Source organism: Somniosus microcephalus, chromosome 3 (genome assembly GCF_052327205.1).
Source record: "Somniosus microcephalus isolate GS21.2 chromosome 3, FLI_Smic_1.0, whole genome shotgun sequence".
Lineage (NCBI taxonomy): Eukaryota > Metazoa > Chordata > Chondrichthyes > Squaliformes > Somniosidae > Somniosus > Somniosus microcephalus.
The window spans coordinates 313710099-313737092 of NC_140989.1; the positions used below are offsets into that span (position 1 = coordinate 313710099).

The window sequence follows — 26994 nt, forward strand, 5'->3', positions numbered from 1 at the left end:
TCACTCCATTTAAATAATTATTTGCTTTTTCATTCTTCCTTCCAAAGTGGATAACATTACATTTTCCCACATTATACTCCATCTGCCACATTTTTGCCCACTCACTTAACCTACATAGAAACATAGAAGACAGGAGCAGGAGTAGGCCATTTGGCCCCTTGAGCCTGCTCCGCCATTTAATGCGATCATGGCTGATCATCCAAATTCAGTACCCTGTCCCTGCTTTCTCCCATCCCCCTTGATCCCTTTAGCCTTGAGAAATATATACAACTCCTTCTTGAATATATTTAATGAATTGGCCTCTACTGCCTTCTGTGGTAGAGAATTCCACAGGTTCACTACTCTCTGGGTGAAGAAATTCCTCCTCATTTCTGTCCTAAATGGCTTACCCCTTATCCTTAGACTGTGACCCCTGGTTCTGGACTCCCCGACCATCGGGAACATCCTTCCTGCATCTAGTCTGTCCAGTCCTGTCAGAATTTTATACGTTTCAATGAGATCCCCTCTCATTCTTCTAAACTCCAGCGAATAGAAGCCCAGTCGACCCAATCTCTCCTCATACGTCATTCCTGCCATCCCAGGTATCAGCCTGGTGAATCTTCGCTGAACTCCTTCCATGGCAAGAACATCCTTCCTCAGATAAGGCGACCAAAACTGCACACAATACTCAAGGTGTGGTCTCACCAAGGCCCTGTACAACTGCAGCAAGACATCCTTGTTCCTGTACTCAAACCCTCTCGCTACGAAGGCCAACATACCATTTGCCTTCTTAACCGCCTGCTGCACCTGCATGCTTACCTTCAGCGACTGGTGCACAAGGACACCCAGGTTTCGTTGCACTTCCCCCTTCTCCCAATCTATTGCCATTCAGATAATAATCTGCCTTCCTGTTTTTGCCACCAAAGTGGATAACCTCGCATTTATCCACGTTCTATTGCATCTGCCATGCTTCTGCCCAATCACCCAACCTGTCCAAATCATACTGGAGTTTCTTGGCATCCTCCTCACAGCACACACACCCACCCAGCTTTGTGTCATCTGCAAACTTGGAGATATGACACCTAGTTCCCTTGTCTAGATCATTAATATATATTGTGAATAGCTGGGGTCCTAGCACCGATCCCTGCGGTACCCCACTAGTCACTGCCTGCCACTCGGAAAAAGACCCGTTATTCCAACTCTTCGCTTTCCGTCTGCCAACCAGTTCTCTATCCAAGTCAATACCTTGCCCCCAATCCCATGTGCCTTAACTTTACATGCTAATCTCTTATGTGGGACCTTATCGAAAGCCTTTTGAAAGTCCAATTACACCACATCCACTGGTTCTCCCTTATCTATTTTACCAGTTACATCCTCAAAAAATTCCAGTAGATTAGTCAAGCATGATTTATCTTTTGTAAATCCATGTTAACTTTGTCCGATCCGGTCCTGTCACTGTTTTCCAAGTGCTCTGCTATTACATCTTTTATAATGGACTCTAGCATTTTCCCCACTACCGATGTCAGGCTTACCGGTCTGTAATTCCCTGTTTTCTCTCTACCACCTTTTTTGAATAGTGGGGGTTACATTAGCTACCCTCCAATCCATGGGAACTGTTCCAGAGTCTATAGAATTTTGGAAGATGATCAGCAATGCATCTACTATTTCTAGGGCCACTTCCTTAAGTACGCTAGGATGTAGATTATCAGTCCCTGGGGATTTATTGGCCTTCAATCCCGTCAATTTCCCTACAAATACTGATTTCTTTCAGTTCCTCCCTTTCATCAAACCCTATGTTCCCCGACATCTCTGGGAGATTATTTGTGTCCTCCTTTGTGAAGACCGAACCAAAATATGTATTTAATTGGCCTGCCATTTCTTTGTTCCCCATTATAAATTCCCCTGATTCTTACTTCATGGGACCTACGCTTGACTTCACCAATCTTTTTCTCTTCACATATCTATAAAAGCTTTTACAGTCAGTTTTTATGTTCCCTGCAAGCTTACTCTCGTATTCTATTTTCCCCTTCTTAATTAATCCCTTTGTCCTCCTTTGTTGAATCCTAAACTGTTCCTAATCCTCAGGTTTACTGCTTTTTCTGGCCAATTTATATGTCCTCTCCTTGGATCTTATGCTATCCCTAATTTCCCTTGTTAGCCACTGTTGAGTCAACTTTTTTGTTTTATTTTTATGCCAAACTGGGATGAACAAATTCTGTAGTTCATCCATGCGGTCTTTGAATGTTTGCCATTGCCTATCCACTGTCAACCCTTTGAGTGACCTTCCCCAATCAATCCTACCCAACTCGCGCCTCATACCATCGTAGTTTCCTTTATTTAAATTCAGGACCCTAGTCTCTGAGTCAACTACTTCATTCTCCATCTTAATGAAGAATTCGATCATATTATGATCGCTCCGACCCAAAGGGCCTCGTACAACAAGATTGCTGATTAATCCTTTCTCATTACATAATACCCAGTCTAAGATGGCTTGATCTCTGGTTGGTTCCTCAACATATTGGTCCAGGAAACCATCCCGTATACACTCCAGGAATTCCTCCTCCACAGTATTGTTACTAATTTGGTTAGCCCAATCTATATGTAGATTAAAGTCACCCATGATGATTGCTGTGCCCTTATTGCACGCTTCTCTAATTTCCCTTTTTAATGCCATCCCCAACCTCCGCATTACTGTTTGGAGGTCTATATACCACTCCCACTAACGTTTTCTGCCCCTTGGTATTTCTCAGTTCTACCCATACAGATTCCACATCATCAGAGCTAATATCCTTCCTTACAATTGTGTTAATCCCTTCTTTAACCAGCAATGCTACCCCACCTCCCTTTTTTGCCTATCTTTCCTGAATATTGAATACCCCTGGATGTTGAGTTCCCAGCCTTGGCCACCCTGGAGCCATGTTTCCGTAATCGCAATCAAATCATATTTGTTTACCTCTATTTGCGCAGCTAATTCATCCACCTTATTACGAATGCTCCTCGCATTAAGACACAAAGCCTTCAGGCTTGTTTTTTTAACGCTCTTAGACCTATTAGAATGATTATTTACTGTGGCCATGTTTGATTTAAACCGTTGATTTCTCTGACTGCCACTTTTGTTTTTCTCCTTGCTATCTTTTGCTTTTATCCTTGTTTCCCTTTCCTCTATCTCCCTGCTCGGGTTCCTAACCCCCTGCCATTTTAGTTTCAACCCTCCCCCAGAGCACTAGCAAACACTCCCCCTAGGACAAAGGTCCCGGCCCTGCCCGGCTGCAAACCGTCCGGTCTGTCCCGTTGTACTGGTCCCACCTCCCCCAGAACCGGTTCCAATGTCCCAGGAATTTGAATCCCTCCCCCTTGCACCATTCCTCTAGCCACGTATTCATCTGAAAGATCCTTCTATTTCTACTCTGACTAGCTCGTGGCACTGGTAGCAATCCTGAGATTACTACCTTTTTGAGGTCCTATTTTTTAATTTACCTCCTAACTCCCTATATGCACCACAACAACTGGCTGTTCACCCTCCCCTTCCAAAATGTTTTGCAGCCGCTCCGAGTCATCCTTGACCCTTGCACCAGGGAGGCAACACACCATCCTGGAGTCTAGTTTGCGGCCGCAGAAACGCCCATCTATTCCCCTTGCAATAGAATCCCCTATTACTTTCGCTCTACTCCTTTTTCCTCCCGTCCTGTGCAGCAGAGCCACCCCTGGTGCCAGGAAGTTGGCTGCTGCTGCCTTCCTCTGATGAGCCATCCCCCTCAACAGTATTTAAAGCGGTATATCTGTTTGAGAGGGGGATGTCCACAGGGGACTCCTGCACTACCTACCTGCGCCTACCACTCTGTCTGTTGGTCACCCCTTCCCTTTCTGCCTGTCCAACCTTTGCCTGCGGTGTGACCAACTGCTTAAACATGATATCCACGACGTCCTCAGCATCGCGAATGGTCCAGTATGTATCCAGTCGCAGCTCCAGCGCCGCATTGTGGTCTGCCAGTAGCTGCAGCTGGACACACTTCCTGCACACATGGTTGTCGGACACAGGAAGTGTCCCTGAGTTCCCACATAGCACAGGAGGAGCATACCACGGGGCCGGGCTCTCCTGCCATGACTTACCCTTTAATTAATTGAAATTAAATTAAATCAAATCAATCCCACCAATTACACTACAGTTAAATGATATATTTAAGGGCCCTGGTTTACCAACAGTCACCGCTACACCGAGAACCTAGAAACTATAAACCACAGAGTTAAAGTTTAAAAAGAGAGAAATACTCACCAACCAGATCACTTATCTGCTTTCTGGTGACATCACACTTCAATTACTTTTTACTTCTGAGATTGGAGATTGGTAAGCCTACCTGAGCCTCGCCGCTGGTTTTATACCTCGCCGCCGCCTTGTCTCCCGCAGGTCCGCCACTGCCACCGCTCTCTTATCTATATCCCTTTGCAGACTCTTTGTCCTCCTCACAACTTGCTAACCCATCTATCTTTATATCACCTGCAAATCTGGCTACAGCCCACTCGGTCCCTTCATCTAAATCATTAATATAGATTGTAAATAGTTGAGGCCCCAGCACTGATCCCTGTGGCACCCCACTAGCTACTCATTGCCAACCGGAAAATGACCCATTTATCCCGACTCTCTTTTCTGTTAGTTAGCCAATCACCTGTCCATGCCAATATATTGCCCCCAACCCTGTAAGCTCTTATCTTGTGTAGTAACCTTTTCTGTGGTTACATCCTCAAAGAACTCTAGCAAATTTGCCAAACACTATTTCCCTTTCATAAAACCGTGTTGACTCTGCTTGATTGTCTTATGATTTTCTAAATGTCCTGCTATTACCTCCTTTAATAATGGATTTCAGCATTTTCCCAATAACAGATGTTAGACTAACTGGCCTATAGTTTCCTGCTTTCTGTCTCCCTCCTTTCTTGAATAGGGGCATTACATTTGCAGTTTTCCAATCCGCTGGGACCTCTCCAGAATCCAGGGAATTTTGGTAGATTACAATCAACGTATCCACTATCACAGCAGCCATTTCTTTTAAGACCCTAGGGTGCAGGCCATCAGGTCCAGGGGACTTGTCGGCCTTTAGCCCCATTAGTTTGCTTAGTACTTTTTCTCTAGTGATGGTGATTATTTTAAGTTCCTCCCTCCCTGTAGCCCCTTGATTATCTATTATTATTGGGATGCTTTTAGTGTCTTCTACCATGAAGACCGATCCAAAATAATTGTTTAGAGTCTCTGCCATTTCTCTATTTCCCATTATTAATTCCCCAGTCTCCTCCTCCTCTAAGGGACCAACGTTTACTTTAGCTACTCTCTTCCTTTTTATATACCTGTAGAAGCTCTTACTGTCTGTTTTTATATTATTTGCTAGTTTACTCTCGTACTCTATCTTCTCCCTCTTTATAATTTTTTTAGTCATCCTTTGCTGGGAAATTTTTAGAAACCAATCATGTGGCCTACCACTAATCTTCAACATTGTATGCCTTTTCTTTCAATTTGATACCATCCTTAATTTCCTTAGCCATGGATGGTACATCCTTCTCGTAGAGCCTTTCTTTCTCACTGGAATATACCTTTGCTGAGATTTATGAAATATCTCCTTAAATGTCTGCCACTGCTGATCTACCGTCTTACCCTTTAATCTATTTTCCCAGTCCACTTTAGCCAACTCTGTCCTCATACCCTTGTAATTGCCTTTATTTAAGTTTAGGCCACTAGTTTCAGACCCAAGTTTCTCGCCCTCAAACTGAATTTGAAATTCTATTCTCCTTTATAATTTTGTATTAATTTCCTGCAAAATCAGCCCTCACTTCTGGGAGAGGGTCAAGGGATTCCATGAACATTGTTGCAAAGAAATTGCTCAAGATATCTTGCATTTTCCAATTGCCTGACACTAGACCCATCATAGACCCTATTACTACCTTGATTTTTTGTTTATACTCTAAAAAGACGCTTCTATAAATGCATCTAATGTTCCCTTCAATCCTAATCTCATTGTCTGCCCAGTTTTGTTTGACATTCTCCACCCTATTTTTGTACTCCTGTCTGTCTTGCACTGAATCTGAAGATCTATATTTGAGGAACACTTTTTGCCCTTATTTCTTGTGTTAACTCCTTTGTTGCCCATGTGGTTGTTCTTCTTGTGTTTCTTACATGGTGGTATAAGTTAACTTGCGTAATTAAATATAAACCAATTCTCCTCCCAGCTTTGTCCCTCTAATGATCTATTTGACTCCAGTTCATTAACTGCTTCCTTGTTTACTCCTGAAGTCTACCCTGCTAAAATGGAGTCTTTGTACTTCTTCGTGGTGAGTCTGATAACTGAACTCTAATACAACTGTCAGCATTTTATTAAATTATTTTTAGGGCGAAAAATAGAATTTTTATATAATGTACATTGTCATTTTTGAAGCTGGTTTCAGGGGCATGTACAAATTTAATTTTGGCAACTTTCCAATGCACAGTATTTGGTGTAAAATGAAAATTGGAAATACTGTTCAATGGAACAAAAAGATCTTGAAGTGCAGAACTGAAAATTTACATAAGTTTCCTATGTTTCTTTTGAGACTTGACCAATATCACCATAAAATGGAGTTTAAGCACTCCTGAAATCCCATTCCTTTTCACTGTTCCAATTTAATGCATCAGTTTAATTCAAGGGGATGAACTGCTGCTAACTTTAAAAAAAAACCCTGAAAGAAACAGATTACTTTGTTCCTTGGTAAATAAGTAGTTAACCCTTTCTGCTTAGATTTACAATGATATCTAGTCCAAGTCGATTTTAGGTGAAAACTTTTTACTATCCATTATTTTACACTTTGTTTAACATTTTATTTTCCACTAATGGTGAACTGCAGATACAGTCGACAAGTATAGGGTGTTTTTCATTTCCATTCCTTTTTTTCCTCCTTGTCCCCCTCCTCCTGAATACAGGATGTTATTTTTCATATTTTCTCCTCTTTATCTTTGCAGGCATTACATCAGTTGTACTATGACCCAAATATTGATAACAAGAACCTGGCACAGAAATGGCTGATGCAGGCGCAAGTCTCTCCTCAAGCTTGGCAGTTTAGCTGGGCACTGCTCAGTCCGAATAAAGTGCCCGAGATCCAGTACTTTGGCGCCAGTGCTCTTCACATCAAGATCTCCCGCTACTGGAATGATATCCCTTCAGATCAGTATGAGACTCTGAAATCCCAGCTTTTCAATCAGATTGCATGTTTTGCCTCCAGCTCCAAGATCGTGCTCACCAGACTATGTGTGGCGTTAGCATCACTGGCTCTCAACATGATGCCAGAGAGATGGCCAAATGCAGTAGGTGACATGGTGAAGATGTTCCAGACTGAAAGTTCAGATGTGGATGGCAAAGCTAGATGTATGGCTTTGCTGGAACTACTAACTGTCCTCCCTGAAGAGTTCCAAACAAGCCGTCTGCCTCAGTATCGAAAAGGTGAAGTGCGAAATGCCCTAGCACAAGAGTCTGGTGCTGTCTTTCCTCTTCTACAGCAGCTGCTACAGACAGATTCCCCTGTGTTCATTAGCCAGAAAGCTCTCAAGTGCTTCTCAAGCTGGGTACAACTGGACGTTCCCCTCCTGGATTGTGAGTGTTTGATGCAGGCCTCGTTCACATCTCTACAGAATGTCGAGCTCTTTGACACAGCAGTTGAAGCCCTTGTCAATGCTATCTCCCAGCCTGATGCTCAAAGGTAAGCGAGTCACAACTTCAAGTCACTGTATCCAACATACTGCAGGTTTGTTGGGATCTATGGCTAGAACAGACAAGTTAATGTTTCAGGTGTAATGCTTTATCAGAACTCTGAACGGTCACACCTAATATGTTAACTTGTCCTCTCCACAGATGCTGACTGTTCTGCTAACTGCTTCAAGCATTTTCTGTTTTTTGTCTAATGCCCAGCATTTGAAGTCTTATTTTTTGGTGTAAATGCTACAGGTTTGCCAGGCTAATTGCATGCATGCTACATAGTAGCTGGAATCTAAACTTAATTTTGTTGACCTAATTCACATCCTATCTGTGTTTTGTCAGAGTAGTGGGATGGGCATTACCCATGCATTAAGTCTGTAGCAAGCCAAGCTCTGGCCAAAAGGCTCCCTGGGACAGGTGATTCTGTTAGGTAATCTGTCTCACAGCTATTAGCAGTTTAGTTATACCAAAGTATTAGCAGATTTTGGGGTGCAGTCTGCCTGCCTAAAGGAGTAATACATGGCAATGTGGGTTAGGGTGAAGTGTGTGTGTGACATAAGAAAACTACTCGGCACTTGGCCTGAGTATTAAACAAGGCTTTAATCAACTGTTTCAACATGGAGATCTAGTTGTGTCCTTCACTAGTTTCTGTTAAAGAATGTCCTGAGCAAGCTGGGCCCATGGGTGAGTATTTATACTCTCCCTGGACAGCGCCACCAGCAGGCCGCCCAGTATCATTTCATAAGTCATTTCCACACGAATGACAAGATTCATGTCATTGTGTTTGTGTGTGCGTGTGTGATCTCGCCTACCCATATTCATGGCCACCAACTGTCCGCCCCTGTATTTATAAAAAAAAAACAAAACAAAAAAAAACAAAAAAAACTCTCCCTGAACTACACTTCAAATTCCCAACTATCTGCCTTTGGCCCACAGTTCTTCATCACATTTCTGCAGCTATTGATCTGCTAAATCACACTCTCTCCACTACCTTTGATGCTCTTGTCTCCATTAAAACCATTACTCTCTCTCTCTCTTGCTCTGGTCGTTTCCTCTGGTATAACCCCTGATCTCTGCTCCCTTAAGTCCAAAGGAAACAGATATGAACATCTATGGAAGACAACTGGTTTAACCATTCATCGCCAGATCTGGTTGGACCACATAAAGCACCATTGGGTCCTGCTCTCCATTGCTAAAACTGCTGACTATTCAAAGATCATCCAGCAATGCAACTCTTCTCCAGTGCAAACTGTTGTCTTAAACCGCCCTTCCCTGCCTCCTCCACCCTCGCCTTCAAAAATAAGTGCAAGGAGCTCATGGATATTTTTGTCACAACAATCGAGACCATCCATTCTGCTGCTTCCCTCCCTTCCCCTAACCCACTGGGCCAAACTTCCCCTAATGTTTCCCCCTGCCCTAGCCCTGAACTTGCGTCTTTCTCTAGATTCTATCCCATCTCCTGCATCGCTCTCTCCGACCTCATCTTGTCCATGAAACCTACCTCCCTGTTCCCTCGATCCTATTCTGACCAAACTGTTGATCACCCAACTTCCTTTCCTGGGCCCCATGTTAGCTGATACTGTTGACAGTTCCCTCTCCTTGGCTACTGTTTCCACCTCGCGCCCTCCCCCACCGTCAAATCTGCCGTCCTCACCCTTCTCAAAAAAAAACACCTATGACCCCTCTGTCCTTGCAAACTGCAGCCCCATCTCCAATCTCCCTTTCCTCTTGAGTCCTTGAACGTGTTGTCGAGTCCCAAATACGTGCCCATCTTTCCTGCAATTCCGTGTTTGAATCCATCCAATCAGGTTTCCAGCCCTGCCACTGTACTGAAACGGCCATTATCAATGTCACAAATGACATTTTTTGTGACTGTGGTAAACTATCCCTCGTCATCCTTGTCGACCTATCTGCAGCCTTCCACACAGTTGACCACACTATCCTCCTCCAACGCCTCTCCTCCATTGTCCAGCTGGGTGGAACTGCCCTTGCTTGGTTCCAGTCTCATCTATCGAATCGTAGCCAGAGAATCGCCTGCAATGGCTTCTCTTCCCACTCCTGCAGTTACCTCCTGGAGTCCCCCAATGATCTGTCCTTGGCCCCCTTTTATTTCTCATTGACATGCTACCCCTTCAGCAATATCATCCAAAAACACATCAGGATCCACGCATAGCTGATGATGCTCAGCTCTATCTCACCGCCACCTCTCTGGACCCCTCTACTGTCTGATTTGTCGCATTGCTTATCCAACATCCAATATTGGATAAGCAGAAATTTCCTCCAACTAAATATTGGGAAGACTGAAGGCATTGTCTTTGATCCTCGCCACAAACTCCATTCTCTGACCACCGTTTCCATCCCTGGCAATTGTCTGAAACTGCGCCAGACCGTTTGCAATCTTGGTGTTGTGTTTGACCCCGAGATGAGCTTCTGACCACATCTGCTCCATCAGCAAGACCGCCTACTTTCACCTCCATAACATCACCCAACTCCGACCCTGCCTCAGCTCCTCTGCTGCTGAAGCCCTCATCCATGCCTTTGTTCCCTCTAGACTCGACTATTCCAATGCTCTCTCTTGGCCGGCCCCTCTAGACTAGACTATTCCAGTGCTCTCTTGACCGGCTGCTCTAGACTAGACTATTCCAATGCTCTCTTGGCCGGCCCCTCTAGACTAGACTATTCCAGTGCTCTCTTGACCGGCTGCTCTAGACTAGACTATTCCAATGCTCTCTTGGCCGGCCCCTCTAGACTAGACTATTCCAGTGCTCTCTTGGCCGGCCCCTCTAGACTAGACTATTCCAGTGCTCTCTTGACCGGCTGCTCTAGACTAGACTATTCCAATGCTCTCTTGACCGGCTGCTCTAGACTAGACTATTCCAATGCTCTCTTGGCCGGCCCCTCTAGACTCGACTATTCCAATGCTCTCTTGGCCGGCCCCTCTAGACTAGACTATTCCAATGCTCTCTTGACCGGCTGCTCTAGACTAGACTATTCCAGTGCTCTCTCTGCCGGCCCCTCTAGACTAGACTATTCCAGTGCTCTCTCTGCCGGCCCCTCTAGACCAGACTATTCCAGTGCTCTCTTGGCCGGCCCCTCTAGACTAGACTATTCCAGTGCTCTCTCTGCCGGCCCCTCTAGACTAGACTATTCCAGTGCTCTCTCTGCCGGCCCCTCTAGACTAGACTATTCCAATGCTCTCTTGGCCGGCCCCTCTAGACTAGACTATTCCAGTGCTCTCTTGGCCGGCCCCTCTAGACTAGACTATTCCAATGCTCTCTTGGCCGGCTGCTCTAGACTAGACTATTCCAATGCTCTCTTGGCCGGCCCCTCTAGACTAGACTATTCCAATGCTCTCTTGGCCGGCCCCTCTAGACTAGACTATTCCAATGCTCTCTTGACCGGCTGCTCTAGACTAGACTATTCCAGTGCTCTCTCTGCCGGCCCCTCTAGACTAGACTATTCCAGTGCTCTCTCTGCCGGCCCCTCTAGACTAGACTATTCCAGTGCTCTCTTGGCCAGCCCCTCTAGACTAGACTATTCCAGTGCTCTCTCTGCCGGCCCCTCTAGACTAGACTATTCCAGTGCTCTCTTGGCCGGCCTCCCATCTTCCACCCTACATAAACTTGGTGCTCATCCAAAACTCTGCTGCCTGTACCGTAACTGGCTCTAAGTCTCGTTCATCCATCATCCCTGTGCTTGCTGACCTACACTGGCTCTCTGCCCGACAGTGCCTCAATTTTAAAATCCTCATCCTTGTTTTCAAATCCCTCCATGACCTCACCCCTCCTTATCTCTATAATCTCCTACAGCCCTACAAGCCTTCGAGATCTCTGCGCTCCTCCAATTCTGGCCTCTTGCACATCCCTGATTTTACTCGCTCCACCATTGGCGGCTGTGCTTTCCACTGCCTTGGCCCTAAGCTCTGAAATGATCTCTCTGCCTCTCTACCTGTCTCTCCTCCTTAAGATGCTCCTTAAATTGACCTCTTTGACAAAGCTTTTGGTCATCTGTCCTGATATCCTTCTGTGGCTCAGTGTCAATTTAAAAAAAAAAAAAAAAAATTGATATCGCTCATTAAGCGCCGTGGGAAGTTTTGCTACATTAAAGGTGCTATATAAATGCAATTTGTTTGTTGTTTAAAAACTTTTAAAGTAAATTAAGAAATGGAGTTAGTGGGCAGGTTGTGATTTTTTTTTGAGCAATGACTCATTGAAACCAAGGTGTGGCCAGAACAGTAAGTTGGCTATAAATGATAAGATCTTAATAAATTCTCCTTATCAATGTTTAAAAATTTAATTGGGTAAAATACTGTAGCTGAGTTTAGTCGTCCACTTGTGTTCACAATGTTGGCAATGTGAGTGCTAATTGCATTATTGCAGGATGACCGGATTAGAATGTTTGAACATTGTCCTTAAATATATTTTCAGAAGAAAAATAACTCCTTTAATTAGAATAAGATGTCAGTTTCTTGAACTATGCAAAAAGCATTTCATGGAAATGACCAAGTACTGTACCGTCTGTTCAAGAATATCCAACTGATACGTGTTTGTCGTATCTGTTCTAAACAGCTGTTCTTTCCAGGTTACCAATAATTTAACTTCTCAAAATAAAATGAAATAATGGAATGTTTTGTGTATAAACTAACTCCATTCAGAAGTAATGTGGCTACCACAGCAATGTGCCAAAAAGTGCATAACAGACAGCAAAATCAATAATGCAACCAAACTTTTGCAGCCATTTTTGTAAGGATTAATTAACTCAAAAACTTAAAACATGAAGGTGCTGTAGCAAATTTGGGCTAGAAAGAAATTAGAATGCTGTGAAACTTCAAGAGAAACCATTCATCAGAATTTAACAGTTTTCTAATTTTTGAAAATAAGCATTTCTAGATTATTAAAGCAGAACTGTCTCATTTAATTGTTGGTATTCTCACTGATTTTTTAAATGTACTTGGTGACTGGAGAGGAGAGTAGGGAGGGATGGCTGTATAAATCTGTTCTTTTGGTTACCCGCCATGTAAAATGCAGATGAAAGCACTTTACTTGATGTTCCCAACTGATTAATTGCCTTGTCGGTGTTTTTTCTAATTCACTCATGGGACATGGACATCGCTGGCAAGGCCAGCATTTATTGCCCATCCCTAATTGCCCTTGACAAGGTGGTGGTGAGCCGCCGCCTTGAACCGCTGCAGTCCATGAGGTGAAGGTACTCCCATAGTGCTGTTGGGGAGGGAGTTTCAGGATTTTGACCCAGCGACGACCAAGGAACAGCTATATATTTCCAAGTCAGGATTGTGTGTGACTTTGGAGGTGGTGGTGGTGGCGTTCCCATGTGCCTGCTGCCCTTGTCCTTCTAGGTGGTAGAGGTTGCGGGTTTGCGAGGTGCTGTCGAAGAAGCCTTGGCGAGTTACTGCAGTGCATCTTGTAGATGGTACACACTGCAGCCACGGTGCGCCGGTGGTGGAGGGAGTGACTGTTTAAGGTGGTGGATGGGGTGCCAATCAAACTGGTTGCTTTGTCCTGGATGATGTCAAGCTGCTTGAGTGTTATTGGAGCTGCACTCATCCAGGCAAGTAGAAAGTATTCCATTACACTCCTGACTTGTGCCTTGTAGATGATAGAACGGCTTTGGGGAGTCAGGACGTGAGTCACTCACCGCAGAATACCCAGCCTCTGACCTGCTCTTGTAGCCACATTATTTATGTGGCTGGTCCAGTTAAGTTTCTGGTCAGTGGTGACCCCCAGGATGTTGATAGTGGGGGATTTGGCTGTGCTGATCCTGTTGAATGTTAAGGGGTGGTGGCTAGACTGTCTCTTGTTGGCGATGGTCATTGCCTGGCACTTGTGTGGCATGAATGTTACTTGCCACATATCAGCCCAAACCTCAATGTTATCCAGGTCTTGCATACAGGCACAGACTTCTTCGTTACCTGAGGAGTTGCGAATGGAACTGAACACTGCAATTCTCAGTGACTATCGCCACTTCTGACCTTCTGATGGAGGGAAGGTCATTGATGAAGCCGCTGAAGATGGTTAGGCCTAGGACACTACCCTGAGGAACTCCTGCAGCGATGTCCTAGAGCTGAGATGATTGGCCTCCAACAACCATAACTATCTTCCTTTGTGCTAGGTATGACTCCAGCCAGTGGAGATTTTTCCCCGATTCCCATTGACTTCAATTTTACTCAGGCTCCTTGATGCCACACTCAGTCAAATGCTGCCTTGATGTCCAGGGCAGTCACTCTTGCCTCACCTCTGGAATTCAGCTCTTTTGTCCATGTTTGGACCAAGGCTGTAATGAGGTCTGGAGCCGAGTGAAACTGGCAGAACCCAAACTGGGCATCAGTGAGCAGGTTATTGGTGAGTAAGTGCTGCTTAATAGCACTGTCGATGATGCCTTCCATCACTTTGCTGATTGAACGTAGGCTGATGGGGCCGGATAAAATTTGTCCTGCTTTTTGTGAACACAACATACCTGGCAATTTTCCACATTGTTTGGTAGATGCCAGTGTTGTAGCTGTACCAGAGCAACTTGGCTAGAAGCGCGGCTAGTTCTGCAGCACAAGTCTTCAGCACGACAGCTGGGATGTTGTCGGGGCCCATAGCCATTGCTGTATTCAGTGCACTCAGCTGTTTCTTGATAGCATGTGGTGTGAATCGAATTGGCTGAAGACTGGCTTCTGTGATGGTGGGGACCTCCGGAGGAGGTCGAGATGGATCATCTGCTCGGCACTTCTGGCTGAAGATGGTTGCAAATGCTTTAGTCTTGTCTTTTGTACTCGCGTGCTGGGCTCCGCCATCATTGAGGATAGGGATGTTCATGGAGCCTCCTCCTCCCATTGTTAGTTGTCCACCACCATTCAAGACTGGATGCGGCAGGACTGAAGAGCGTTGATCTGATCTGTTGGTTGTGGGATCGCTTAGCTTTGTCTATAACATGCTGCTCTGGCTGTTTAGCATGCATCTAGTCCCGTGATGTAGCTTCACCAGGTTGGCACCTCATTTTTAGGTACACCAGGTGCTGCTTCTGGCATGCTCTTCTACACTCCTTATTAAACCAGTGTTAGTCCCCTGGCTTGATGGTAATGGTAAAGTGAGGAATGTACTGAGCCATGAGGTTACAGATGGTAGTGGAATACAATTCTGCTGCTGATGGCCCACAGTGCCTCATGGCTGCCCAGTTTTGAGCTGCTAGATCTGTTCTGAATCTATCCCATTTAGCACGGTGGTCGTGCCACACAACACAATGGACGGTGTTGTCAGTGTGAAGTTGGGACTTTGTCTCCATAAGGACTGTGCGGTGGTCACTCCGACCAATACTGTCATGGACAGATGCATCTGCGACTCCTCAGATAATGAAGCAGTCCATGCCCGCATGCAGCAAGACCCGGACGACATTCAGGCTTGGGCTGATGTGTGGCGCAAATGTTACCTGCCACTTAAGCCAGGCAATGACTATCTCCAACAAGCGAGCGTCTAACCACCGCCCCTTGACATTCAATGACATTACCATTGCCGAATCCCCCACCATCAATATCCTGGGGGGGGTCCCCATTCACCAGAAACATAACTGGACCAGTCACACACATACTGTGGCAACAAGAGCAGGTCAGTGGCTGGGTATTCTGCAGCGAGTGTCTCACCTCCTGGCTCCCCAGAGCCTTTCCACCATCTACAAGGCACAAACAAGGAGTGTGATGGAATACTCTCCACTTGCCTGGATGAGTGCAGCTCCAACAACACTCAAGAAGCTCAACACCATCCAGGACCAAGCAGCCCGCTTGATTGGCACCTCATCCACCACCTTAAACTTTCACTCCCACCACCGCCGGTGTACCTTGGCTGCAGTGTGTACCATCTACAAGATGCACTGCAGCAACTCACCAAGGCTTCTTCGGCAGCACCTCCCAGACCTCTTCCACCTAGAAGGACAAGGGCAGCAGACGCATGGGAACACCACCACCTCCAAGTTCCCCTCCCAAGTCACACACCATCCTGACTTAGAAGTATATCGCCGTTCCTTCATTGTCGCTGGGTCAAAATCCTGGAACTCCCTCCGTAATAGCACTGTGGGCGTACCTTCACCACACGGACTGCAGCGGTTCAAGAAGGCGGCTCGCCACCACTTTGTCGAGGGCAAATAGGGATGGGCAATAAATGGTGGTCTTGCCAGCGACGCCCACATCCCAGGAATGAATGAAAAAAAAACCTGATGTAGGCTTTGTCTGGCAGCTATGTCCTTCAGGACTCGGCCAGTATTGGTGCTACTGTTGGTGATGGACATTGAAGTCTCCCATCCAGACTACATTCTGTGCCCTTGCTACGCTCGCTGCTTCTTCCAAGTGGTGTTCAACATGTAGGAGTACTGATTCATCAGTTGAGGGAGGGTGGTAGGCGGTAATCAACAGGAGGTTTCCACGCCCATGTTTGACCGGACACCATGAGATGTGTGCAGGGCAGAGAGTGGGAAGAATTTCTGAAGTGTTCAGGACAACTTTCTTGATCAGTATGTTTCTGCCCCAACGAGGAAGGAGGCATTGCTGGATCTGGTTTTGGTGAATGAAGTGGGTAAAGTAGAGCAAGTGTCAGTAGGGGAATGTTTAGGGAACAGTGATCACTAGTTTAGACTAGCTGTGGAAAAGGACAGGGAGCAATCTAGAGTAAAAATACTTAATTGGAGGAAGGCCAATTTCAGTGGGTGTGAATGGATCTGGCCCGGGTACATTGGAATCAAAGATTGGCAGGCAAAACTATAATCTAACAGTGGGCGGCTGCCTTTTAAAGAGGAGATGGTTTGGTTACAGTCAAAGTATATTCCCACAAGGGGGAAAGGTAGGGCAACCAAAGCCAGAGCTCCCTGGATAATGAAAGAGAGCAAGAGTAAGATGAAGCAGAAAAAAGGGGCGTATGACAGATGTCAGGTTGAGAATACAAATGAGAACCAGGCTGAATATAGAAAGTTGAGGGGGGAAGTGAAAAAGAAAATAAGAGGGGCAAAGAGAGAGTATGAGAATAGATTGGCAGCTAACATAAAAGGGAATTTAAAAGTCTTCTACAGGCATATAAATAGTAAACAGGTAGTAAGAGGAGGGGTGAGGCTTATTGGGGACCAAAATGGAGACCTACGCATGGAGGCAGAGGGCATGGCTGAGGTACTAAATGAGTACTTTGCATCTGTCTTTACCAAGGAAGAAGATGCTACCAAAGTCATAGTGAAAGAGGAGGTAGTGGAGATACTGGATGGGATAAAAATTGATAGAGGAGGTACTGGAAAGGCTGGCTGTACTTAAAGTAGATAAGTCACCAGGACCAGATGGGATGCATCCTAGGACGCTGAGGGAAGTAAAGATGGAAATTGTGGAGGTACTGGCCATAATCTTCCAATCCTCCTTGGATATGGGGCTGGTGCCAGAGGACTGGAGCATTGCAAATGTTACACCCTTGTTCAAGAAAGGGTGTAAGGATAAACCCAGCAACTACAAGCCAGTCAGTTTAACCTCGGTAGTGGGAAGCTTTTAGAAACGATAATCAGTGACAAAACTAACAGTCACTTGGACAAGTGTGGATTAATTAAGGAAAGCCAGTACGAATTTGTTAAAGACAAATCGCGTTTAACTAACTTGATCAAGCTTTTTGATGAGGTAACACAGAGGGTTGATGAGGGCAATGCGGTTGATGTGGTGTACATGGACTTTCCAAAAGGTGTTTGATAAAGTGCCATGTAATAGGCTTGCCAGCAAAGTTGAAGCCCATGGAATAAAAGGGACAGTGGCGGCATGGATACAAAATTGGCTAAGTGACAGAAAACAGAGTAGTGATGAACAGTTGTTTATCGGACTGGAGGAAGGTACACAGTGGGGTTCCCCAGGGGTCGGTACTAGGACCACTGCTTTTCCCACTGCAGGGCATTCTGGAGGGGGAGGGTGAACAGCCAATGGTCGTGGTCCACATTGGTACCAACGACATAGGTAAAAAGAGGGATGAGGTCCTGCATCAAGAATTTAGGGAGCTAGGTAACAGATTAAAGAGCAGGACCTCAAAGGTTGTAATCTCTGGATTACTCCCAGTGCCACGTGCTAGTAAGTATAGGAATGGGAGGATAGAGCAGATGAATGCGTGGCTAAAGAGTTGGTGTAGGGGGGAGGGTTTTACTTTCCTGGATCACTGGGCCTGCTTCTGGGAAAGGTGGGACTTGTACAAGTCGGACGGGTTGCACCTGAACCAGAGCGGGACAAATATCCTTGCGGGGAGGTTTGCTAGCACTGTTGGGGGGGGTTTAAACTAACTTGGCAGGGGGATGGGATACAGAGGGGAGCTGAAATAGGGGGGGATGTGCTGCCAATTATAGAGAAAAAAACAAGTCAGCTTGGTAGACAGGGCAAATATATAAGGGCAAGGCTGGATGGCATCTATTTTAATGCAAGGAGTCTTGCAAATAAGGTGGATGAACTGAAGGTGTTGATAAACACATGGGAGTATGATATTGTTGCTATCACGGAGACATGGTTGAGGGAAGGGCAAGACTGGCAGCTCAATATTCCGGGGTACAGAATCTTCAGGCGAGACAGAGGGGGAGGTATAAGAGGAGGGGGTGTCGCAATATTAATTAAGGAGTCAATTACTGCAGTAAGGAGGGATGATATATTAGCAGGGTCCTCTAATGAGGCCATATGGGTGGAGCTTAAAAACAAAAAGGGGGCAAGCACTTTGCTGGGAGTGTACTATAGGCCTCCAAAGAGTCAGGGGGAGATAGAGGAACAGATATGTAGGCAAATCTCAGAGAAATGTGCAAATAATAGGGTAATAATAATGGGGGATTTCAACTTCCCCAATATTAACTGGGATAGTCAGAGTGTGAAAGGCTCAGAGGGTGTAGAATTCTTAAAGTGCATCCAGGAGAGCTTTTTGAGCCAGCATGTAGAAAGTCCTACAAGAGAGGGGGCGGTACTGGACCTAATTCTAGGGAATGTGGCCGGCCAAGTGGAAAAAGTGCTAGTAGGTGAGCACTTTGGTGATAGTGACCATAATATGGTAAGATTTAAGGTGGTCATGGAAAAGGACAGGGATGGGCCGGAAATAAAGGTTCTAAATTGGGGGAAGGCCGATTTTAATAGGATAAGGCAGGATCTGGCCAAAATGGACTGGGATCAGCTACTTGTAGGAAAATCCGCATCGGAGCAATGGGAGGCTTTCAGAAGGGAGATTGAGATCATACAATGGCAACATGTTCCCGTAAAGGTCAAGGGTGGTTCCAAAAACCACAGGGAACCTTGGATGTCAGGGGATATACGAGAATGGATTAGGAAAAAAAGGAGGGCTTTTGGTAGATACAAAAGGCTAAAGACGGAGGAAGCCCTAGAGGAGTACAAAAAGTGCAGGGGGATACTTAAAAAAGAAATTAGGAGATCAAGGAGGGGCCATGAAATAACACTGGCAAGCAAAATAAAGGAAAATCCGAAGATGTTTTATAAGTATATTAAGGGTAAGAGGATAACTAGGGAAAAAATAGGGCCCATTAGGGACAAAAGTGGCAATCTGTGTGTGGAGCCGGAAGATGTAGGAGGGGTTCTAAATGAATTTTTTGCATCTGTTTTCACTATGGAGAAGGACGATGTAGACATAGAAATAGGGCGGGGGGACTGTGATATGCTCGAACATATTAACATCGAGAGGGAGGAGGTATTGGCGATTTTAGCTGGCCTAAAAATGGATAAATCCCCAGGCCCGGATGAAATGTATCCCAGGCTGCTGTGTGAGGCAAAGGAGGAGATTGCGGGGGCTCTAACACATATATTCAGGACCTCTCTGGCCACAGGGGATGTGCCAGAGGACTGGAGAACCGCTAATGTAGTACCATTATTCAAGAAGGGTAGTAGGGAAAAACCGGGGAACTACAGGCCAGTGAGCCTAACATCAGTGGTAGGAAAATTATTGGAAAAAATCCTGAGGGACAAAATTTGTCTCCACTTGGAGAGGCAAGGATTAATCAGGGATAGTCAACATGGCTTTGTCAAGGGAAGATCATGTCTGACTAATTTGATTGAATTTTTTGAGGGGGTGACTAGGTGTGTGGATGAGGGTAACGCAGTGGATGTGGTATACATGGATTTCAGTAAGGCCTTCGATAAAGTCCCGCACAGGAGACTGGTCAAGAAGGTAAGAGCCCATGGAATCCAGGGTGCCTTGGCACATTGGATACAAAACTGGCTTAGTGGCAGAAGGCAGAGGGTGATGGTCGAAGGTTGTTTTTGTGACTGGAAGCCTGTGGCCAGTGGGGTACCACAGGGATCGGTGCTGGGTCCCTTGCTGTTTGTGGTCTACATTAATGACTTGGATATGAATGTAAAGGGTATGATCAGTAAGTTCGCGGATGATACAAAAATTGGTAGGGTGGTAAATAGCGAGGAGGGTAGCCTCAGTCTGCAGGACGATATAGATGGGTTGGTCAGATGGGCGGAACAGTGGCAAATGGAATTTAACCCGGAAAAGTGCGAGGTGATGCACTTTGGGGGGACTAACAAGGCAAAGGAATACACAATGAATGGAAAGACCCTAGGCAAGACGGAGGGTCAGAGGGATCTGGGTGTGCAAGTACACAGATCCCTGAAGGCGGCGGAACAGGTGGATAAGGTGGTAAAAAAGGCATATGGGATACTTGCCTTCATTAGCCGAGGCATTGAATATAAGAGCAAGGAGGTTATGATGGAGCTGTATAAAACACTGGTTAGGCCACAGCTGGAATACTGTGTGCAGTTCTGGTCGCCACACTACAGGAAGGATGTGATCGCGTTCGAGAGGGTGCAGAGGAGGTTCACCAGGATGTTACCAGGGCTGGAGCGCTTCAGCTATGAAGAGAGACTGGGCAGATTGGGTTTGTTTTCCTTGGAGCAGAGGAGGCTGAGGGGGGACATGATTGAGGTGTACAAAATTATGAGGGGCATAGATAGGATGGATGCTGAGGAGCTTTTTCCCTTAGTAGAGGGGTCAATAACTAGGGGGCATAGATTCAAGGTAAAGGGCGGGAGGTTTAGAGGGGATTTGAGAAAGAACTTTTTCACCCAGAGGGTGGTTGGAGTCTGGAACTCACTGCCTGAAAGGGTTGTGGAGGCAGGAACCCTCACAACATTTAAGAAGCATTTGGATGTGCACTTGAAATGCCATAGCATACAAGGCTACGGGCCAAATGCTGGAATATGGGATTAGATTAGACAGGGCTTGATGGCCGGCGCGGACACGATGGGCCGAAGGGCCTCTATCCGTGCTGTATTACTCTATGACTCTATGACTCTTGATGTATATTAATGACCTGGACTTGGGTGTACAGGGCACAATTTCAAAATTTGCAGATGACACAAAACTTGGAAGTATAGTGAACAGTGAGGAGGATAGTGATGGACTTCAAGGGGATGTAGACAGGCTGGTGGAATGGGCAGACACGTGGCAAATTAAATTTATCTCAAAATAGTGCGAAGTGATACATTTTGGTAGGAAGAACAGAGGCAATATAAACAAAAGGGTACAATTCTAAAGGGTGTGCGTGAACAGACCTGGGAATATATGTGCACAAATCGTTGAAGATGGCAGGGCAGGTTGAGAAAGCGGTTAAAAAAGCATACGGGATCCTGGGCTTCATAAATGGAGGCAAAAAGTACAAAAGCAAGGAAGTTATGATGAACCTTTATAAAACACTGGTTCGGCCTCAACTGGAGTATTGTGTCCAATTCTGGGCACCGCACTTTAGGAAGGATGTGAAGGCCTTGGAGAGGGTGCAGAAAAGATTTACAAGAATGGTTCCAGGGATGAGGGACTTCAGTTATGTGGATAGACTGGAGAAACTGGGGGTTTTCTTCTTAAAGCAGAGAAGGTTGAGAGGAGATTTGACAGAGATGTTCAAAATCATGATGGGTCTAGAAAGAGTAGATAGAGAGAAACTGTTCCCATTGGCAGAAGGGTCGAGAACCAGAAGACACAGATTGAAGGTGATTGGCAGAAGAACCAAAGGCGACATCAGGATAAATCAGTTTTACGCAGCGAGTGGTTAGGATCTGGAATGCACTGCCTGAGCGGGTGGTGGAGGCAGATTCAATCGTGGCTTTCAAAAAGGGAATTGGATAAGTACCTGAAGGAAAACAATTTGCAGGGCTATGGGGAAAGGGCGGGGGAGCGGGACTAACTGAAGTGCTCTTGGGGAGCCGGAACGGGCTCGACGAGCTGAATGGCCTCGTTCTGTGCTGTAACCATTCTATGTTTCTACGTCATGGGGTCAGGAGTGAATTTTGAGGACTCCCAGGGCCACTCCTTCCTGTCTGCATGCCACATCTGATGAGTCTGTCCTGCCGGTGGGATAGGACATACCCAGGGATAGTGATGGAGGAGCCTGGGACAGTGCCCGAAAGGTATGATTCTGTGAGTATGATTGCGTCAGGCTGTTACTTGACTCGTCTGTGGGCCAGCTCTCCTAATTTTGGCACAAGTCCCCAGAGCTTGGTGAGGAGGACTTTTTAGGCTTTACTGGGCTGGGTGTGCTGTTGCCATGTCCGAATCCGGTGCCGAGGTCGATGCCAGGTGGCCCGTCCGTTTTTTACATTTTTTAAATTGTTTTTCCTAGTGGTCTGATACAACTGAGTGACTTGTTTAGGCCATTTCAGAGGGCAGTGAAGCGTCAACCACATTGCTGTTGGTCTGGAGTCACATAGGCCAGACTGGGTAAGGATGGCAAGCTTCCTTCCCTAAAGGTGAACCAGTTGGGTTTTTAACGACATGATCACCATTACTGATACAGGAAACTTTGTTATATCCGGCACCGACGGGACCGAGCTGTTGCCGATCTATCAAAACTGCCGGACATACAAAGTTAATGTTGAAGCATACGGAGACGCATCTGACAACAAACACTGTTGGCTTCAAACAGTCGGCCCGTACCTTGGAAGCGTCTCTCTAGCTTAGCAACAGCTTCAGAGAGACTTTCCAAAGCCTGACTGTTGGGGGAAAAAAAAAGCCACGAGAAGAAAAACAACCTAACAGAACGGCTCCTGATTTCTGCCGGTAGATCGAGGTTTCCGGACATACAACCTCCGGATAAACCAAAGTCTCCTGTACTAGCTTTTTATTTCAGATATATTTAAATAACTGAATTTAAATTCCCCAGCTGCCGTGGTGGGATTGCTAGTCCAGTAACATAACCACTATTCTACCGTTCCCATGATTGTTATCACCACAGACCTATGAACAGTTGGAAGTGGGAACTAGAGAGATTTGGTGTTCTATCCTATTGTATGACTGAAACTAACATGTATGGAAGATAGCGCAAAATTGGGTTGAAGGGAACGGCAGGAGACGTTGAAGAACATATCGGGATAATAATGGACTAACTCTGTCTGAGGAAGAGGAAACGGCTAATAGCCTACTGCTTTGACATCTAGCACACTTCCTGGGAAATGAGTCAGATTTGTAGTTGGATAAAAGCACAAAGTTGCGGTTCTCTCATCACCCGCTTTGAAACTAACAGCTATGTTAGGGTGGCAGCAGTGTACTCAGAATGGAATACTTTATAAAAAAAAAAACAACAAAAAAAACAACTATTTAAAAATAAATCATATTTGGTAGTTTGTATTGTTGTCTTTGGTCAGTAATGTTGAATTGCAGCATATTAATTCCAGGTTTCTGCTGTGTAGAAATGATTTATGTTTATTTTTTGTGTGTGAAAAATATAACCTTGTTAGAAATTTATTAGAAATTAGGGCTTGACAGTTTGACTAAAATCATAGCCAGCATCCTTAAATTGCTATAGAGTGAAGCTCCTAGATTAGCAATAAAGTACAATAAATGCATGAATACGTCCTCTTTTAAAACCCATGGGAATTAAATGCTGATGATTTCTCCTTTGCTTCATTTAATTTCAGTAGCCAGAGTGTCAATTTTGATTCATGGACCATAGCAGAAGAAAACCTATTTTACAAATTGACTGTGAATATTTAATGTTTGATACAGTTTGCTTTTGAATTACACAGGGCTGGTTCAGAGAGAGAATTATGTCATTAGTTTAAATATTCCTTTTTATTTCACACACGTTTCAGAAATATTTTCAGTTTTATTAGAATTATGTAGAATGCATTCCAATCATTCAGTTAAATCTTCACTGCCGTTCTCTAAAGGATCCTCAAAATGGTACCTGTACAAAGGAGCCAGAGAGAACAATTTGGAAGTGTATGATTTTTATGAATGGCTAGGATGAGAAATGGTTACAGATTGATGTAAAACTTTATTTCCTAGATGAAAATGTTGATTCTAGATACCATACAAGTTTGAAATTATTAAAAAAATCTTTGACAGGAAGGTGCTTGCGCCATGGCATTTGGGGGAAACGTAATACAATGTTGAATATGTATGTTGTCTTGGGGCATTCTGACACAAAATTGGAAAAATAATTCTCTGAGAATTAACAATCGAGTGGATCTTTTATATAGAGTTTACAATTTTAAATTAACCTACAAGTGACATAGAACTTGTGTTGGTTCTTATTTCTGTTGTCCCATTTTTAAAAATTTAACTGGGCTATCTATATCCTGCTGATATTTGTCCTGTAAAGTCACTTGTATCTTGCATAAAGACTCTAGGGGAGGGGGGTGGGTGGATCTGTTCTGAACAACCTGTGTAATTGTTTAATTAGAATTAGGTCAGTGTTTTAGGGTTGCACTATTTGTGTGTGTAAATAAATAGTTTCATACAGATTAGGATTAAAAAAATATCAAATGAAAGCTTTTTTTAGGGGGGCAGGGGAGGGTTCTAATGATTGTGTTGTGACTGTAGGGACAATTGGTTGCAGTGTGGTTGGATAAATGTTTGTTTAGAATGTGGGTGTAAGTAAAGCTGCATTTAGTACATCTGCATATATCGAATGGAAATAGCTAGTTTGTTGTAAAATTTCAACCTTGTAGGTTGAACAATGCAGCCTATGATTATAGATACAGTTTCTGTCACCAGTAAAGTAGGCTGAATGGCCTTTGCTGTTCTAATTTGTTTGTGTTGAGCAACAAAATAATTATTGGCATGCAAGCTAAGGGAATAATGGACTCTTCTGGGGTGTAAGTGGCTTCTGAACAATTAACTTGCTCTACATCAAAAGTTTAAAGCATTGTGCACCAAATTGCTTATCTCCCAAATAACATTAATTATAAGAGATATCTGGGACTAATGTCAATGGACATATTGAGTGATGGATATCTAGGCCTGATAAATATCTAGGAGCTGTTGGGGAGGGTTTAAACTAATTTGTCAGGGGGATGGGAACCAGGATGTACCATTAGAAGGGAGAAACAAAGTGCACAAGAGATTGGGAGAGACAGATAGCATTAGAGTAAGAAATAGTAGGGTATTAGGATGGGGTCAGACTAAGAATACAAGAAGGTCTAAGAAGTTTAGTGCATGTGTGTAAATGCACAAAGACTGGTAAATAAGGTTGGTGAGCTGCAGGTGCAAATAGCCACATGGGACTATGATGTCATGGCGATAACTGAGACCTGGCTCAAAAAAGGGCAGGATTGGGTATTAAATATTCCTGGATATAAGGTGTTCAGGAAAGAAAGGAGGTGGGATGGCAGTATTGATTAAGGAGTATGTTAGTGCTGGAGAGAGAGGATGTTCTGGAGGGGTCAAGGACAGAATCCATTTGGTTAGAGTTAAGAAATAATAGAGGTGCCATTACATTACTAGATGTATTCTATAGGCCATCAATTAGTGGGAAAGATAGAGGAGCAACTTTGCAGGGAAATTAGAGAGGTGCAAGAACTATAGAGTAGTGATAATGGAGGACTTCAACAATCCTAATATAGACTGGGATAGTAATCGTGTAAAGGGCATAGTAATAGTGTAAAGGGCAGAGAGTGGGAAGAATTTCTGAAGTTTGTTCAGGAGAACTTTCTTGATCAATATGTTTCCGGCCCAACGAGGAAGGAGGCATTGCTGGATCTAGTTCTAGGGAATGAGGTGGGTCAAGTGAAGCAAGTGTCAAAAGGGGAACATTTAGGGAACAGTGATCATCGCTAATCTAAACCTTTATGATACTATGGAAAAGGACAGGGAGCAATCTAGAGTAAAAATACTTAATTGGAGGTGAGCCAATTTCAGTGGGTTGAGAACGGATTTGGCCCGGGTAAATTGGAATCCAAGATTGGCAGGCAAAACTGTAACCGAACAATGGGCTGCCTTTTAAAGAGGAGATGGTTCAGGTACATTCCCACGAGGGTGGAACGGCAAGGCAACCAAAGTCTGAGCTCCCTAGATGACGATAGAGAGTAAGATGAAGCAGAAAAAGCACATATGACCGATGTCGGGTTGAGAATGCAATTGAGAATCGGGCTGAATATAGAAAGTTAGAGGGGAAGTGAAAAAGGAAATAAGAGGGGCAAAGAGAGTATGAGAATAGATTGGCAGCTAACATAAAAGGAATTCAAAAGTCTTCTACAGGCATATAAATAGTAAACGGGTAGTAAGAGGAGGGGTGGGGCCAATTAGGGACCAAAAAGGAGACCTACGCATGGAGGCAGAGTGTATGGCTGAGTTACTAAATGAGTACTTTGGCAGCATCTTCTTCCTTGGTAAAGACAGATGCAAAGTCATAGTGAAAGAGGAGGCAGTAGAGATACTGGATGGGATAAAAATTGATGGAGGTACTAGAATGGCTGGCTGTACTTAAAGTAGATACGTCACGAGGACTGGATGGGATGCTTCCTCGGATGCTGAGGGAAGTTAAGATGTAAATCGTGGAGGTACTGGCCATAATCTTCCAATCCTCCTTGGATACAGGGGTGGTGCCAGAGGACTGGAGAATTGTAACTGTTACACCCTTGTTTAAAAAAGGGTGTAAGGATAAACCCAGCAATTACAGGCCAGTCAGTTTAACCTCGGTAGTGGGGGAGCTTTTAGAAACAATAATCTGGGACAAAATTAATCACTTGGACAAGTGTGGATTAGTTGAGGAAAGCCAGCACAAATTTGTTAAAGGCAAATCGTGTTAAACTAACTTGATCGATGAGGTAACAGAGAGGGTTGATGAGGGCAATGTGGTTGATGTGTACATGGACTTCCAAAAGGGGATTGATAAAGTTCCAGATAATGGGCTTGCAAGCAAAGTTCAATCCCATGGAATAAAAGTGACAGTGCCAGCATGGATAAGAAATTGGCTAAGTGACTGGGAACAGAGTAGTGGTGAACGATTTGTTTTTCGGACTGGAGGAAGGTATATAGTGGTGTTCCCCAGGGGTCGGTACTAGAACTACTGCTTTTCTTGATATATATTAATGTCGCAG

General features: G+C 44.7%; 1 protein-coding gene across 4 annotated transcripts in view; it reads left to right on the top strand.

Moving 5' to 3' along the window:
• Positions 1-26994, top strand: part of ipo13b (importin 13b) — a 220332-nt gene that overhangs the window by 29212 nt on the left and 164126 nt on the right. For all 4 annotated transcript variants that reach the window (XM_085982981.1, XM_085982980.1, XM_085982978.1 and 1 more), the window contains exon 2: positions 6959-7692. In XM_085982981.1, the coding sequence (XP_085839107.1) occupies positions 6959-7692 (734 nt within the window). The remainder of the gene's footprint in view (positions 1-6958; positions 7693-26994) is intronic.